At 47.7% G+C, this 17,552-nt stretch overlaps 1 protein-coding gene across 2 annotated transcripts in view; it reads left to right on the top strand.

Annotated features, from left to right (window-relative positions):
* The window catches only part of MDGA2 (MAM domain containing glycosylphosphatidylinositol anchor 2), a gene marked incomplete at both ends in the record, with an annotated part of 224,034 nt that overhangs the window by 118,445 nt on the left and 88,037 nt on the right, over positions 1-17,552 (top strand). For both annotated transcript variants that reach the window (XM_082283040.1, XM_082283041.1), the window contains one exon: positions 4,770-5,039. In XM_082283040.1, the coding sequence (XP_082139166.1) occupies positions 4,770-5,039 (270 nt within the window). The remainder of the gene's footprint in view (positions 1-4,769; positions 5,040-17,552) is intronic.

Below are 17,552 nucleotides of genomic sequence, written 5' to 3' on the forward strand. Positions count from 1 at the left end.
ACCCTGTGAGGACTACGCTATGTTGGAGCCATTAATTATTAATTTTCTAATCAATCTCCATCCATCTGCCCCCCGTGCCTGACTCGCCTTTAACACAAGGCCAAAGAAATGGATGTAATTCCCATTGAAATTCCTGGTAGTGCCTGGAGCAGCAGGGCTGGGCGTTGTGACCCGCTGTAATTCCAAGAGCACTTTGTCATCCGCACCGTTGGCTTCCCAGGCAGCTCTGAAATCCCGGGATGCGGCAGCACCGCTCCCACACGGAAGCCTCTGAATGGGAGCCCCTTTCCCAAGGCTGCAGCTGCGGCGTGAATGGGAGCGGGGCGGATTCCCTCGGATCAGTAGGGCCTTGTTCTGCTAGGGGAGGAGCTCCCGGCGGCTCTGCCGCTCTCTTTGTCCCCTGCCAAGCCAAGCCTCACTCCGACATGTGGGATTGGCACTTGGAAACCCCGACTTCCAAAGGGCAGTGGAGATGCAGGACCCTCGGAACGCGGAGGCGTTCTCATGGTGCCCAAATATGGTGTTTGGAAAGCTTGTTCCGTGCAAGTTTTGGGAATATTTCCCAGAGCTTGCTATTGTTTGATAATAATTTTTATTATTGTTAGCAGATTTCAAGGAAAGTTTTCACTGGGAATGTTGCCTGGCTGAGGCTCTGCTGGGGTGGAGGCTGTGGTTTGGAGAAGCATTGCTGGCCAAGCCTCCATGGCCCCCTCATTAATCCTGGAAGTCATCTAGGACAGACCTCTGCTCGGGACATGGCCTTGGGGGTGAGAATAGACCCCATTTAGTCCTGACTCCTTCTGGCAGGGATAGTTTGGTTACATTAGGAATTCTTGGAATTTATGGGATTTCACACATGGACCTCTCCCGTGTCTCCATGAGGTTTGGTGTTGGGGGGGTTGTGCTGGCTCTAAGGCTTAAATTCCCAAACTAGGACTGAACTTAATAAAATCCAGTATTCCTCAACTCCACATGGACCTGGGATCAGACCAGGCTGGGGGATGAAGGGATTGACATCAGCTCTGGAAGAAAGACTTGGGAATGTTGGTGGGTGAGAGCTGGATGTGTCCATCCCTGAACCCCCCAGGCCCTGGGCTGATCCTGCAGTGTGGGCAGCAGGAAAGGGGGAATTCTGACCCTCTGCCCTGCTCAGGTGAGACCCCACCTGCAGAGCTGCTCCAGCCCTGGGGAGAGAGCAGGACATGGAGCTGCTGGAGAGAGGCCAGAGGAATCCACGGAGATGCTCCAAGGGCTGGAGTCCCTCTGCTCCAGAGCCAGGCTGGGAGAGCTGGGAATGTTCACCTGGAGAAGGGAAGGATCCAGGGAGAGCTTCGAGCCCCTTGCAGGGCCTAAAGGGGCTCCAGGAGAGCTGGAGAGGGACTGGGGACAAGGCTTGGAGGGACAGGAGGCAGGGAATGGCTTCCCAGTGCCAGAGGGCAGGGCTGGATGGGAGATTGGGAATTGGGAATTGCTGGCTGGGAGGGTGGGCAGGGGCTGGGCTGGAATTGCCAGAGCAGCTGGGGCTGCCCCTGGATCCCTGGCAGTGCCCAAGGCCAGGCTGGACATTGGGGCTGGGAGCAGCCTGGCACAGTGGGAGGTGTCCCTGCCATGGCAGGAGGCAGAATGGAATTGATTTTAAGGTCATTCCAACCCAAATCATTCCATAATTCCATGATTCCCGGGCTATAACTCCCCATTCTTTTGTCCTTTAGCAGAGCAACATCGAAGTAAAGGCTCATTATTGCTGGAATATTGTGAATATTCCCTTTATCTGCTCCACTGAGTTCTGTTTGCTGAAAACCTCAACAACCTGAATTTCTTAATATTCTTCAGATTAAATCCAGCTTTCTGGGGTCCTGGCTGCAGAAATCCAGGGATTTCTGTTTGAATTTTTGGAATAGGAACTGAAAGTGAAATGTGGGGAGTAAATAAAGGGAAACTGCTGTATCCAAACCATCATTTCCATGTCCTTTCTGTTTGGAATGCTGGGATGAAAGGGATGTGTCACAGCCTTTTTATCCCATCCCACTTTGTTCCTGACAGATCCAAAGGGCTCCCTTTCATCTGCAGGATTAGGAGGCCGTTATGGAAAACAGCCCCACCAGATTGGGTTGACGTCGGCGCTTTTATCTTTTGCTCCAAGTTTTGAAGGGTTATCCGTGGTTCCCTTGTTCCCTCTCTCGAGATTTGATGGGAAGTGAGAGCAAAGAGCAGCTCCTTGCTGGAATTGTTCAGGAAAAATGATTAAACTCAGGGAAGAGGAAGGGAGAGGGAAATAGGGGCCAGCTGGGTGATGGTGATGACCCCACAGGTTCTGGTTGTACCTGGATCCCTGTTTTTTCCACCTTCTCCCAAAAAGCCTCCTTAAGCAGAAAACATGGCACTCTTCCCAGTTTCCCACCTGGAATCCCAAACCAGGGATCCATCAGCTGATGGAAGAAGAGCTCAGAGGATGTGATCAAAGAGACCCTGACACAACTGGCAGAGCTGACTGGTTTGAGGTGTGGATTTTTAGCCATGAACCAAATTCCTTTGGTTTGAAATGACCCGAACCAGGAATTCATGCTGGGAAGGATTTGTGGAGTCCAAAACTGGGAGGAGCTGGAAGAGAGGGCTTGGCTTGTAAAGCTCTGCTCTCCTAAGGAGTTTCCTTCTGGTGAGCAGGGACGGGACTGAGGGAACGGCTGGTGCTGTGTCAGGGGAGGGATACGATGGAAATCAGGGAAAGGCTTCACTATTCCAGAGGGTGCTGGGCACTGCCCAGGCTCCCCAGGGAATGGGCACGGCCCCGAGGCTGCCAGAGCTCCAGGAGCGTTTGGACAGCGCTGCCAGGGATGCCCAGGGTGGGGTTGTTGGGGGGTCTGTGCAGGGACAGGGGGTGGAACTGGATGTGGGTCCCTTCCAGCTCAGGATATTCCATGATTCTGATGTTCCCAGTTCTCCCTGTGCCAGACCAGGTATAAAGGAAGTTCTTCCCATTTTTTTGTTCCCGCTTCCAAAGGCAGAAAAAGCAAATTCCTCTCGGGTGAAGCCCAAATAAAGCAAACTCTGCTTTTATGGCTGATTTTTGTATTTGCCTCTAGTGCTTGCTTTGTATTCCTTTAATATTGAAATAAGATTCCCATCTAAAGCAGAGCACCCGGGAATATCTCCCTGTAATAACAAGGATGGGGATGTGATTTTGGAATGTAACATTTTTATTGCCTTTCCCTTTTTATTACCGCCTTTGCTGGCGTTCTTGGCTCAGAATGTCAATCCTTCACCTTTATGCCTGAGTTTATTTGGGATTGCTGCTTTTCCTGGCCTAGCAATGGATATTTATACATTGGCTCATCATTTATGCAGTTTAAAGGATGCCTTGGAGCAAAGCCTGGATCCAGCAAGGGTGGATCCCTCACCACAGGGGACACGGGATGTCACAGCTCAGAGTGGGACTTTATATTTACATTTATATTTATAATAACTATAATATTTATATTTATATTTATATTTATGATATTTATATTTTCTTTATCTTCTATTTATATTTTATTTATCTTTTTATTTGTATTATTTATATTTGTATGTCTATTTATATTTCTAATATTTCTATTATTTCTATTTCTATTATTTCTATTTTATTTATATTCTCCAATGAATTGCTGCCCTGTCCTTTCATATTGAGCATTTGCTCCTCTTCTATCACATGGAAATACTTCATGGAAAAGGAGAGGTAAAAAGAGAGAATTAAATTTAATCCCTTCTTTCCAAGAGCAGCAGCATCTTCCCATCAACCTCTGCTGGCTGATCCACAGCTGCTCATAGGATATTTTATGGGAATTATGGGAATTAGGTGTGAGCTGCAGGTTGTACATCCCAGAGAGGGAAAAACACCTCTGTTCTGGATTGTTGAGTATCTCTATGTGCGAAGAGGAGTTGTCCCAAGGAAGATGCCTCTCCTGATTCAAACTCCAGGGATTCATCCCAGTTGGCAGCCAAGTTCCCAGGAATTCATTGGGGAGGAGGTGGATTAGGAGGGATGGATCAGTGGGCAGGATCTAACTTGAGAACACACTTCCCATGCCAAAGAAGTTCTTTACTCATTCCTTTTTCCAAGGTTTCCAATCCAGTGTGCCGGCACCTGTCCCACACGTGACACGTTCCTTCCCAAATGTGGCTGCAGTGCTGTCCATCCATCAATCCCTGCTCCCATCAATCCATCAATCCCTACCTGCCTCTGCATGCCCAGGGAATGTGGCTGCCCCTGGATCCCTGGCAGTGCCCAAGGCCAGGTTGGATGGGTCTTGGAGCAGCCTGGGATAGTGGCAGGTGTCCCTGCCCATGGAAGGGGCTGGAATGGGATGGGCTTTAAGATCCCTTCCCACCCAAACCATTCCATGATTTTATGAATCCCTGGCTATTACTCTCCCTGCTTTTTTTTATCTCCTTCCCTTTGCCTTACTGGAACAACCAGCAGAGCTGGGACAAGAAACCAGTGAATGCCTGAACACAGGGAATGGCTTCCCAGTGCCAGAGGGCAGGGCTGGATGGGAGATTGGGAATTGGGAATTGCTGGCTGGGAGGGTGGGCAGGGGCTGGGCTGGAATTGCCAGAGCAGCTGGGGCTGCCCCTGGATCCCTGGCAGTGTCCTGCAAGGCCAGGCTGGATGGAGCTTGGAGCAGCCTGGGATAGTGGGAGGTATCCATGCCCCTGGCAGGGATTGGATGATATTTAAGATCTCTTCTTTCCCAACCATTCCCTGATTCTGTGATTCCTGTTGTGTTTTGCAGCATCCCCTTCCATCAAGCTCCTCGTGGATGACCCCATCGTGGTGAACCCTGGAGAAGCCATCACCTTGGTATGTGTGACCACCGGGGGGGAGCCGGCGCCCACCCTGACGTGGGTGAGGTCTGCGGGGGTCCTGCCCGACAAGACGGTCCTCAACGGGGGCACTCTGACCATTCCCGCCATCACCTCTGAGGATTCTGGCACCTACAGTTGCATCGCCAACAATAACGTCGGCAATCCCGCGAAAAAGTCCACCAACATCATCGTAAGAGGTGAGTTCAGTTGGAAAACCATTGGCTTTTCTTTTGGAAGATTATTGTAACCCTAGTCTGGCAGGATGGCAGCATTCAAGGCTCAATGTTCAATGCTCAATGTTCTCTGTTCTACATTCAATGGTCAACATTCAACGTTCAATGTTCAACATTCAATGGTCAACCTTCAATGTTCAATGTTCAACATTCGTCCGTCAATGTTCAATATTCAACATTCAATGGTCAACGTTCAAAGTTCAGTGTTCAACATTCAATGGTCAACGTTCAACGTTCAATGTTCAACATTCATCGGTCAATGTTCAATGTTCAATATTCATTTGTCAATGTTCAATGTTCAAGTTTCACTGTTCAACATTCAATGTTCAACATTCAATGTTCAACGTTCACCGTTCAATGTTCAACATTCAGTGGTCAACGTTCAATGTTCAACGTTCAACATTCATCGGTCAATGTTCACTGTTCAATGTTCAACATTCAACATTCAACGTTCAATGTTCAATGTTCAACATTCAATGGTCAACATTCAATGGTCAACGTTCAATGTTCAACGTTCAGCATTCATTGGTCAATGTTCAACATTCAATGGTCAACGTTCAGTGTTCAACATTCATTGGTCAATGTTCAGTGTTCAACATTCATTGGTCAATGTTCAATGTTCAAGGTTCACTGTTCAACATTCAGTGTTCAACGTTCAACATTCATCAGTCAATGTTCACTGTTCAATGTTCACCGTTCAATGTTCAGCATTCAATGGTCAACGTTCACTGTTCAACGTTCAACATTCAACAGGCAATGTTCAACGTTCACCATTCAGTGTTCAACATTCAATGGTCAAACGTTCACTGTTCAACGTTCAACATTCAATGGTCAACGTTCAATGTTTAACATTGAACATTCAGCATTCAATGTTCAACGTTCCATGTTCAACGTTCAACATTCAATGGTCAACGTTCAATGTTCAACATTCAATGTTCAGCTTTCAACGTTCACAGTTTAACGTTGAACATTCAGCATTCCATGTTCAACGTTCAACGGTCAATGTTCAATGTTCAACGTTCAGCAGTGGTGGTGTCCTGTGTTTCCAAATGGTCCTGGTTGGACTAAATCTTGAAGGTCCCTTCCAACTTTGGTGGTTCTCTAATTCCAGGATTTCTGGTCATTTCTAATCAGTTATGGCATGAATTAGTGTTGGCTTCCAAGGCTTCCAGAGCTCTTGTGCTGGGATCAAAGCCCTGAGGTGGAACAAGGGTGATTTGGTGTCTTTCTGTATTGGAGAGATGCAGCAGCTTTTCCATGCAAAGTGGAGAGAAATTGGTTTGTTCAGCCTTGAGGAAACTGAGGGGAGACCTCATTGTGGTCTTCAACACCCTCCTGAGGAGCAGCTCTGATTTCTGCTCTCTGTGACCAGGGACAGGACCCAGGGAGCGGCTGGAGCTGTGCCAGGCAGGCTCAGGCTGGAGAGCAGGGAAAGGTTCTGTCCCAGAGGGTGCTGGGCACTGCCCAGGCTCCCCAGGGAATGGGCACGGCCCCGAGGCTGCCAGAGCTCCAGGAGCGTTTGGACAGCACTGCCAGGGATGCCCAGGTAGGGTTGTTGGGGGGTCTGGGCAGGGACAGGGGTTGGATCAATGATCCCTGTGAGTCCCTTCCCACTCAGGATATTCCTTATTTCCATGAAATGATCACCAAAGGCCTCAGATGCATCCTGAGCTCCTGGAGAAGTCGTTGCCTCCTTCACCTCTTCCTTCCTCCTCATCACCTGAAGCTGTTACTGAAATTAAGGCTGGGAATTTGCTCCCTATGGGGAGCTTTAGATTGATCCCTGTGCTTTAATTCCAGGAAATATCAGCACAAGTGTCTGTCTGAGGTGAAAATAAGAGGAGAGGGCTTGGACAACAATTGCTCCCAGGTGAAGGGAATCTCTCCCTGCTTGTTTATCCCCTTCTGGAAAACTCCAAGGACACGGGTAGTTGGTCTGGATACAGAGCTGGATTGGCTGATGGGCATGATCAGAGAGGATGAATCCATCTGATCCAAACAGTTGATCTGAACCTCATTTTCCAAAATTTAATCTGGGAATGGCAGTGAAACACAAACTCCAAGCTATAGGAACAGGAAAGAATAACCTGGGATTAATCAGCCTTGGGAAAAACTGATGGATAAAGAGCCAGGGTGTGAATATTTCATGAGAGCCACAACCCCTGCTCACTTCTCATTCCCCAACATCTCCTGCTCTCCAGCAGGATGAGGAATTAGAAGCTATTTCTGTCCTGGGGGTCGGGGAGGGAGCATTGGATCATCCTGGGTTTGCAGGAGTGGATCAGGAGCTGGGCACGGATTTATTTGGAATATTGTGTTTGAATTTGAATTTCTGACATTTGGCTCTGAGGTTTTGTTGTCATTCCTTGGCTCGGGAATGTTGATTTGCTGGGATTTACATGGGGATGAGGTTGGGAAGGGAAGGTGGGAGTGGAAAACAGCTTGGAATAAGGAAAAGGAGAGGAAAACCTGGGTGCGAAAAGAAACCTCAATGTTTTGATTGACCCAGCAGACAGCACCAGCCAGGCTGGAACAAAAGCCACTTCTCTAAATCCCTGCAGACACAAATTCCGTGAGTCATGGCATCTTAAAAATAATAATAATAATAAAAATATCCCCTCACATTTTTATTTATAGAAGACGATGCCTGGGAGCTGCAAGATGTCGAACAAAGTCTCATTAAAACACACGAGATGGTTTTTTTTTTCCTTTTCCCTCTCTGCTCTGTGGCCCTGTTAATGCTGAGAAGGGACCACGACGAGGAGAACCCATCAAACAAATGAAGCTCAGCTCCTTTCTAGCCCCAGTTTTATTGTTTCCCCCTTCTTATTTCTGTTAAATGGGAAAAGCTCTCCTTCAGAAGAAAAAATTCTTCATTACAGTCTTGGATTTATCTTTGCTGGAAGTGATGCTGAGTTGAGGAGGGAACAATGAGAGAAAAGCAGAGTTTTGGGATGACCTTTGTCTTCATTTCTCAGCATTTTGCCTCATTTGTTTCTCCACTTTGGCTCATTTTGCTGCTGTGGGTCAGGATTTTCACACAGCAGCTGAGGAGAAAAGAAAATTTTCTGGAAATAGAAACTTCTAAGCCAGGCAGGAGAAGCATTTGGTAAATGGAGTTCACATCTTGTGTCAAGTGCACCCCGAATCCCAGGATTAGACATAATCCCCTAATCTGCCCCAGAAAGAAACGTTCGGTTCCCTTGAAGCATCAGCAGGGCTCAGAGGAAATTTTCTCCCTTTAAATTTCTCTAAATTTCAGTGTCTTTGTCCAAGTGTGCCTTTGCTGTCTGTGCTTCATTCCATGAATGAAGCAGCTCCATGATTTTTTTCTGGATGTTTTCCTATTTTTGCAGTTACTGACCACCCACACCTGACTTCAAAGGGGAGAAGAATATGGGATAAGGGCTGGAGGGACAGGACACAGGGAATGGCTTCCCACTGGAATCTCTGGTGGATTCTTCCCATTGGATTTCTTGTGGATTCTCTCCTGGGAAAAGTCGAGTGTTTTGTCTCAAATCAGGGATAAAAGCGGCAGGATTGACAAAGTTCCAATTTGCTTCCAGTGCCTAAAGGGGCTCCAGGAGAGCTGGAGAGGGACTGGGGACAAGGCCTGGAGGGCCAGGAGCCAGGGAATGGCTTCCCAGTGCCAGAGGGCAGGGCTGGATGGGAGATTGGGAATTGGGAATTGCTGGCTGGGAGGGTGGGCAGGGGCTGGGCTGGAATTGCCAGAGCAGCTGGGGCTGCCCCTGGATCCCTGGCAGTGCCCAAGGCCAGGCTGGACATTGGGGCTGGAGCAGCCTGGGACAGTGGGAGGTGTCCCTGCCATGGCAGGGGTGGGATTGGATGGGATTTAAATTCCCTTCCAACCCAACTATTCCAGGATTCTGATTCCAAGGTGGCTCCTCCATCCAGTAAGAGAGGAAAATGCTGGATAACATTCTTGAAGGACACTTGCACATCAGATTGGGGCACAGGGAGAGCCACAGAAACGTTTTCCAGGCCTTAAAGTCGGGAGCATTGACAGAGTTGGGAATGGTCTCAGCCTGAGTGAAAATCATGGAATCACGGAATTGTTGAGGTTGGAAAAGTCCTCCAAGACCATCGAGTCCAACCATCCCCCAGCACTGCCCAGGCCACCACTGCCCCATGTCCCCAAGTGCCACATCCACAGGGCTTTAAATCCCTGCAGCAATGGGGATGCCATCCCATTCCTGAACATCCTGCTCCATTTTTTCCCTCCCAAGCAACTTCTCCCATTCCCATCTTTAATGGGATCCCTCCTCCTTTCCCATTGTAACAGCAGCACATTTTTTGTTCCATTTGACTCTGCCTCTGTAACTTTCACAGTCTGGGAAGTGGAAACCTCATCCTTGGAGTTCATTTTTCCGAGGGGTGGGATTCCCTGTCAGTGGCAATGGAAAATAATGACCTGTGCTCAACAGCAGTACAAAAGCTCTTCCTGAACAAAAAGCACTCCAGGGAAATCCCTTTTAAAGCCAGGATTGCTGGAAGTACCTCTGGATTATGGCTTTAAAATCTGTGCGTGAACTGTAGGAGTGGCTGCTAAAAAAAAATCTGGAATAAAAATAGAAGGAGGAAGCTCCAGCTGGGAAATAAATGAGCTTTTGTAGCTTTTTAAATAAAATTAAAATCCTAGAATATTGTTCTCTGCACCTGCTTCCCTCCTGCTTTCCTGCTCTTTATCCCAGAGATTTTTTTAGGAATTTCCCTTGGGGTTTAGGGCAGTAAAGGATAAAATTAGGCTGGTTGGACATCAGCACCTCTGGAATGTCCCCAAACTCCAACAATTGGAATTTGAGCAGGGACCCCAGCTCCAGAGCATGGGAAAGGCTCTGGAATTTTATCCCAGAGGTGGAACTTGGGTTTGGTGACAGTGGTGACTGTTGTCACCCAGCAGGTCACCCCTGGCAGGAGGGTGAGCAATGGCACTTCTGGACTTGTGGTCACTGCCTGGAATCTTCTGGGAATGGCTGGAAATTCTAAAATCCTGAAGTGTTGGGTTTTCCATGGAACTGGCACAAGGAGGTTTTTTCCATCCTTGTTTTCCTGTCTGTATTCTGGGAAGGGCTCCCAGCAATTGGGAGAATGGAATAAATTTCAGGATGTGGGTCTGGCATGTGTGGTCACTGCCTGGAATCATTTGGGACTGGTTGGGAATTCTAAAATCCTGAAATGTTGGGGTTTCCATGGAACTGGCAGAAGGACCTTTATTCCATCCTTGTTTTCCTCTCTGTATCCTGGGAAAAGCTCCCAGCAAGTGGGAGAATGGAATAAATTTTGGGATGTGGGTCCATGGTGGCCTTAGCAGTGCTGGGATAACACCTGGACTCGATCTCTGGGGGCTTTTCCAGCCTTAATAATTCTGATTTTCCACCTTATTTCCTGGCTGGAGAATTCCAAAGCTCTTGGCAAATACCTGCAGACGTTTCCTCCATGGAGAAATGCCCTCTGTGATGGGATTTCAGAAGTTTTTAGCTGAGCAAACCTGATCTTGCAGCATATCCAGAGGGTTCCTAGAGCCAGAAGTTCCCAGTGCACTCCCTAAAAGTTTACAGCTCTGGGAATGAATGTGGGAAAAAGTGGAGCTTTGGAATTGAATAAATCCATTTATTTTTATTATCTGCCAGAGCAGGCTCTGATCTGTGAGCTCTTCCCAGGCTGGAAGGTCATGGATGAGTTCATGGATGAGTTCATAGAAGGCTTCCCTATAAAAACAGAGATGGTTTATTGATCCTTCTGCCCTTTCATTAGGACTTCCCAGACTTTTTGTGAGCAGGAATTTGATTTTGAAGGGAGTTTGCTGCTCTGGAGGACATCATGAGGAGCCTGTTGGGCACCACGTGGCTGGGAGGATTTATCAGAAGGGATTTCAGGAGATGGGATTCCTTGGATCCCTCTCCTTGTGTTCAGGTGGACACATTTTTTCCCCATTTTTCCCAGGGGTTGCTGGGGGCAGTGGCTGGACATGAGCCCAGGGGTGGCCAGGTGGGAAAGAGGCCAAAGGCACCTGGATTGGATCGGGAATTGTGTGGGAGCAGGAGCAGGGAAGGGATTGTCCTGATTGTCCCCAGTGCTGAAACTGCTGAGGGACATTGAGGGCTGTGTCCAGTTCTGGTGCCTCGAGACACTGAGGGACATGGAGGGGCTGGAGCGTGTCCAGGGCAGGGAACGGAGCTGGGAAGGGGCTGGAGAATTCCTGAGGGAGCTGGAAAGGGGCTCAGGTTGGAGCAAAGGAGGCTCAGGGTGGACAGCAGCAGGAATTTCCCCATGGAAAGGGAGCTCAGGCCTTGGCAGGGGCTGCCCAGGGAGCTTTGGAGTGCCCATCCCTGGAGGTGTCCCAGGAATTCCTGGAGGTGGCACTCAGAGCTCTGGGCTGGGACAAGGTGGGCATCGGGCACAGCTGGAACTCGGTGACCTTGGAGCTCTTTTCCAACCTCAGTGATCCTGGGATTCTACTGGGGGAAGGATAAAGTTTTTCTTACTTTTTTTTGGCTAAAATGTATTAATTACTAAAACCTGATAATTGCTTCTGGCAGGGTTTTGTGCTGTACTTTAATATTGGTTTAGATCCCGGCTGATAACACAAGACAAGATCTGGATACTTTTAGCAACGGGTTTTTTTTGGCCGAGAAAAAATGGAATTTTTCCAAGTTTTTTCTCCTACTAAAGGAGGAGAAAACCAAGAGGAGAAGGATGAGTTCCCAGAGGTTTGTTCTGATGTTACCAAGGTGCTCTGCTGCCCTTGAAATGTGTTTTAAGACACTCTTCCTGCGGCATCAAGCAATCCCATCCTGGGACTGGGATTATTTAATTCTCTGCCCGGCCTGAAAAATTTTGGGAAGTTTTATAGGATCCTGATGTAGTTTTGAGGAATTTAAGTGTGGAAGAAAAAGTGTTGAAGGGAAGTGCATCCCGTGTTGGAAGAAATCCAGGCTCTAAGGAAATCCCAAACTTCAACACAGCTCCTGAGCCATCCCAGAAGCAGGAACAGGGATAATCCAGTGAGGAAACCTTGGGAACAGGGGGTTTCTCTAGGATTGGGAGAATGGCTGAGTTTCACATACAAAGAAAAGAGGGAAAATTCCCAATGTATCCCTTTGGGGCAGGAAAACTCAGCAAGGCTTTTTTTTTTCTTTTGGATAGCTTTGGCACAAGAATTAAACTTTGTCAAAGCCCTGGAAAACACCCAGCTGCAACATTCCAAGGATTTAGAATTTGTTTGGCAAGTGCAGAGCCCACTCTGAAGGGTTTCATTTATATCCCAGTTCTTGTCTGGCTCTTGACAAGACCCCTGAATTCCCATTTTCCTGTGGGATGGGGCAGCCTCGAGCTCCCACGCTGGCCACGTATCCATGTCTTGGCAAGCCCGGATTTGGAGCATAGGAAATATTTTGGCTTTTTCCCCCTTTTTCTTCTGCTTGGGGCTTTAAAAGTGATGAAATTCCAGCTGCTGAGTTGTCCCTGTTTCTTCTTGGTCAAACTCCTGCAGCTTTTGGAATTTGTCCCTCACGTGAATGTGTTGGGATCTCATCCATCATCCATCGTCTGTATCTCCTTAAAATCAGGGAGGAAACAGCATTCCCTGACAAAAAATGGGAGGACACAGCAATTTCTGTCTCCAAATCCAGTGACACCACTGGGACAGCTCCTGGTTTTCCCAAGATGGGAGCTGAGGGTGGGAAGTTGTGAAATTCCCATCCCTGGAGCTCTTCAAGCTTTGGAAAACCTGGTGTGAGCTGGAGATCGGAGAAGGAATCTCCTGAGCTCAATCCCACCTGGATATTTCTCTGAATTACAGAATGGTTTGTGCTGGAAGGGATCTCAAAGATCATCTATTCCCAACCTCCAACATCTTTTCCCCCAGTGCCACCGATTTCCTTGGAATCTTTCCTTCTAAAAGCCGTTAAAAGAGGAACCACGCTGTGTTTCTCCCCCTTTGATCTCGCCTTCATCTCTTTAATGGATCAGATTTGGAGCAAGTTGTAAACTGAAATTTTCATCATTCAAAGGAATCCAAAACCTCCCCCTCCTTCAAAAGAGCAGCTCCGAAGGAGCCGGGAGCTAATTAAGCTGAGCACACAGAAAAACAGGCACCTGCCACATGGAATAATAAATCCCGTTCTTTGCAAAATTAGTGGCGTTTTCTAAAAGTAGAGCCAAAACCTGAAGTCTTTCCATGGGATTTGCATTTAAATTGGAAGTGGGAATGCATCTGGCCTTGGAAGTGCCAAATAATTACTTGATATGAAAAAGTTTGGAGATGCTTTAGGAGAAGACGTTTTGACATCTTAATTGTTCGGAGAGCTGCTGGAAGTCGAGGATTTAAAAAACTTCCAGCTCAAACCGTGCTGACAGGAGCAGAATGAGCTGGTGCTGAAATGTTGGGAATGTGGGGCTTTTTTTAGCAGGAATTTGCTTCGAGCCCGTCTTGGGATGCGAAGGGAACATTTGGGAAGTGGCGTTTTCTCAGTTATATCAGAGTCTTTTCCTCATGGATTAGAAAGTGTTGGAAGAGGCTGCTCAGGGGTGGAATGGAGTCACAATCCCTGGAATTGTGCCCAAAATGAGTGGATGTGGCAGCTGAGGACTTGGTTTTAGGGGTGCTGGTTGATGGTCAAACTTCCTGATCTCAGGGGACTTTTCCAACCTGGACAATTCCATAATTCTAAATGCCAAATTTAAGGAATTTGAATTTTGAGAGTGGTCTAAGTTGGGGTGTCCTCCCTAAAAACTCAGACTTTCTATTTCATTACCATATTTTCTAATGGTTTTTGAATTCTTTTAGATTTCCTTCCAACCCAGGCTGTGTCCTTATGACCAGAACTGCATCCAGGTCTGGGCTTCTGAGGACAAGGAAGGTGTGGATGTGTTGGAGGAATCCATGGAGCTGCTCCAAACACCAGAGCCCCTCTGGAGCCAGGCTGGGAGAGCTGGGAATGTTCACCTGGAGAAGGGAAGGCTCCAGGAGAGCTCAGAGCCCCTTGCAGGGCCTGAAGGGGCTCCAGGAGAGCTGGAGAGGGACTGGGGACAAGGCCTGGAGGGCCAGGAGGCAGGGAATGGCTTCCCAGTGCCAGAGGGCAGGGCTGGATGGGAGATTGGGAATTGGGAATTGCTGACTGGGAGGGTGGGCAGGGGCTGGGCTGGAATTGCCAGAGCAGCTGGGGCTGCCCCTGGATCCCTGGCAGTGCCCAAGGCCAGGCTGGACATTGGGGCTGGGAGCAGCCTGGCACAGTGGGAGGTGTCCCTGCCCATGGCAGGGCTGGGATTGGGATTTAAGGTCTCTTCCAACCCCAAACATTCCATGATTTTGTGCTGCTCTTTCACTCTGCAGAGCTGATACCCACAAACTCTGTTATTTGGGGTGTGGTTTTGCTCTTCTATTCATAATTAACTTTTACAATTAAGCCAGAAATCTTTCATTTCCTCTCTGTTATTTTCCTCTCCAATATTTTCCTGGCCCATGACAGCAAACGAGAGTTTTTGGCAAGAACAAATCCGAGTTTTCCTCTCCCTTGATCCACAGAACAGTGTCAAAATATATTTTCATGGAAGAGAACGAAGTTTAATGACCACACTGGGATAATCACCAGCAAAAAAGAGCTTTTGGCCAATTGTTAAATTGATTTCTCCTCAGATAAAAGGGAATTTAAGGGGAATCCTGGAGAATGTTGAAGACACCCGACTTTGTTGCTCACAGCCAAAATAAACAAAGATTTGGAGTCTCTTCAGAACTTGTGATAAGAACTTTGATTTTCCTTCTCTTGATTTGGTAGCAGCAGACAAGTTACTGCAGAGACAGCAGGGAAGGATTTCCATGAGTTTTTATTCAGTGGGAATGAGGGTTTTGGGTGGCAAATGGATCAATTTAGGCTGGAATTCCTCAAAAAAATAAATGTGGACTCCAGTGCTCTTCCCATGTGTGCAGATTTTCTTGTTTCATCCATTATCACATAATTCCAGGATGGTTTGGCCAGGTTGGATGGGGCTTGGAGCACCCTGGGATAGTGGAAGGTGTCCCTGCCCATGTCACTGGATGATCCTTGAAATCCCTTCCAACCCAATCCATCCTGGAATTCTGTGATGTTTGGCCATTTCCTTGCTGTGTCTCTGCAGTCCATTGTCCCTAAAAATTAAGTGGAGAATCTTTCCGAGGATCACAAACTCTTTTTCCCACGTGTGAGAAGGAAACAGGATGGGATCAGGAAAACCTGGGCATCAGGAAAGTTTTCCTGCCTTGTCTGACCCAGGGGATGCAGCTGAGGCACAGAATTCCCAGGGCTTTTGGAGGATCCTGGAAGTGAGGTGGGGCTGGGCGTGAAAGTATTCGAATATACTTGGGAAAATTCCCATTCTGGGCACTCAGGAACAAGGGCCAGGCTGGATTCTGAGCGCTCCAAACTTCCAATATCTGCTCCAAGACCGTGCAGGGCTCCACATCTGCTTGGGTGACACTCTGCTCTTGTTCACTGTGAAGGGGTCAAAACAAAATCGCTGAGAAACCTGAAGGGGAACGACCAAAATTACCCAAAACCTCCTCTGGGGAGGGCACAGAGGGTTCCTCAGGGCGCCTCTGGCTGCTCAGCAAAGGTTAAAATCAGAAATTTGGAGTTTTGCTGCTCCATGGCCCCGTTGTCACAGGTCGAACGCGGACAGAACCATCAGCAACCACAAATCCGAGCATTCCCTGTGTCCTGCGTCCACTTGGGAAGCAGCCAGGGGTCCATAATTCCTGTGTTAGAGCCTGCAAATGGTGCAGAACTTGATGTATTTAGTGGTGGTGTTTGAGCCTCTGGGAATCGGTGAGGCAGGAACATTCTGGGGCACTAAAGGAAAATTTGGGGTTGATCAAGGAGGGGGTGGGAAAAAACCAACGGAACCCCATGAATGCAAATAGGCCTTGTTTGAGATCCTGAAATGCATTTGATTACTTTGAAAATATAATTAATGAGGGAGGGCGGGGACTCTTTGTGAGGAGTTTGAGGACAAAAGTTGTTTCATCGTGGGTTGTTTGATCACATCCTCATTCTTCGCAGCCTCTTTGGAGCGAGGCTGGCACTTTGCTGACTCTCAAAGAACAGTTCCAGATTTATTTGTGCATTTGCTGCTCCTTCGGAGCTCCGTGTGCTGGTGGCGTTCCCAAATCCCTGCTGGGAAGGGGCTGCAGAATCATCTCCCCCATTTTGCTGGTTGATCAGAGAACCCTGGAATGGTTTGGGGGGGAAGTGACTTTAAGGATGATTCCATCCACCCCTGCTGTGGCAGGGACACCTCCCACTGTCCCAGGCTGCTCCAACCTGGCCTTGGACATTTCCAAGGATCCAGGGGCAGCCACAGCTTCTCTGGGAATTCCATCCCAGTCCCTCCCAGCCAGGAATTCCTTCCCAATATCCCATCTAAATCTCTCCTTCTTTAGTTTATAACCATCCCCCCTCGTCCTGTCCCTCTCTGCCTGCATAAAAACCCCTTAACCTTTAATTTATATTTTATTTCTGTGCCTCTCCCCATGGAAACCTTTCAACGATGCCTAAAATGGAACTGATAGCACAGAGACAAAATCCATGGCATGGCTCAGTTTTCTTGGCATTTTGGAATGCCCTCCTGGAAATTTCCTCCTGGAAATGCAGGTCCAGGAATCTACAGATGAGGGAGGTCCAGGAATCTGCAGATGAGGGAAATCCAAGTTTCGTGGGATTGCTGCATGGAGAAAATGATACAAAAATCCCTTTTCCTTTATCTGGAGGGATTTGTACCAAACTCACCTCAGGTTTTCCCAATGTGGTGGAAATGAGGAATGTCTGAAGGGATTTTGGAGACCTCATCCAGAGTCATGGAATGGTTTGGGTTGGACAAACCTTAAAGATCATCCAGTTCCAACCCCCTTCTCCTTGCAAGAAACAGCTTTGACCCAAATTTTGAGGTTCTGCCCCCTTTTCTTACCTTGGAGTTGTTCCTTTACCACTCACAAAGGAAAATTACCCTGACTTCCCTGCTAGACTTTGTTCAGTTCTAGGCAGGAGAAACTGCTGAAAGTTCAGAAATAAAAATAGTTTATTGAGGTTATGAGCAACTAATTTGGGCTGAAACGTCGCTCTGGTCGTGCCCATCGAGTTCTTTTTTGGTTTTCCCCTGCCTGAAAAGGATCTGCATCAAATATTGAAGGGTTTTGTGTGTGTAAGCATTGTTTGTGCTGTTATTTCCACACCAAAAAAAAAGCTCAGCTCGTGCCTCAGAGTTTAATTCTGTGGCAGTTTCTGACTGGTTCATCCTTGTGATTCCAAGCTGGTGTTAGTGCTCATTCCTGGGAATCGGCTGAGGCTTTCCCAAGGGAAAGAGAGATGCTCAGTAAAGAGAAGTGCAAAAAATTCCATCTTCGCTAAAACCATGAAACGTCCTTAAATAAATCTGGATAAATGAATAGTGACAATAAATTAAATAATAAATGAATAAATAAAA

Source organism: Coloeus monedula, assembly GCF_965178545.1.
Source record: "Coloeus monedula genome assembly, chromosome: 6".
Taxonomy (NCBI): domain Eukaryota; kingdom Metazoa; phylum Chordata; class Aves; order Passeriformes; family Corvidae; genus Coloeus; species Coloeus monedula.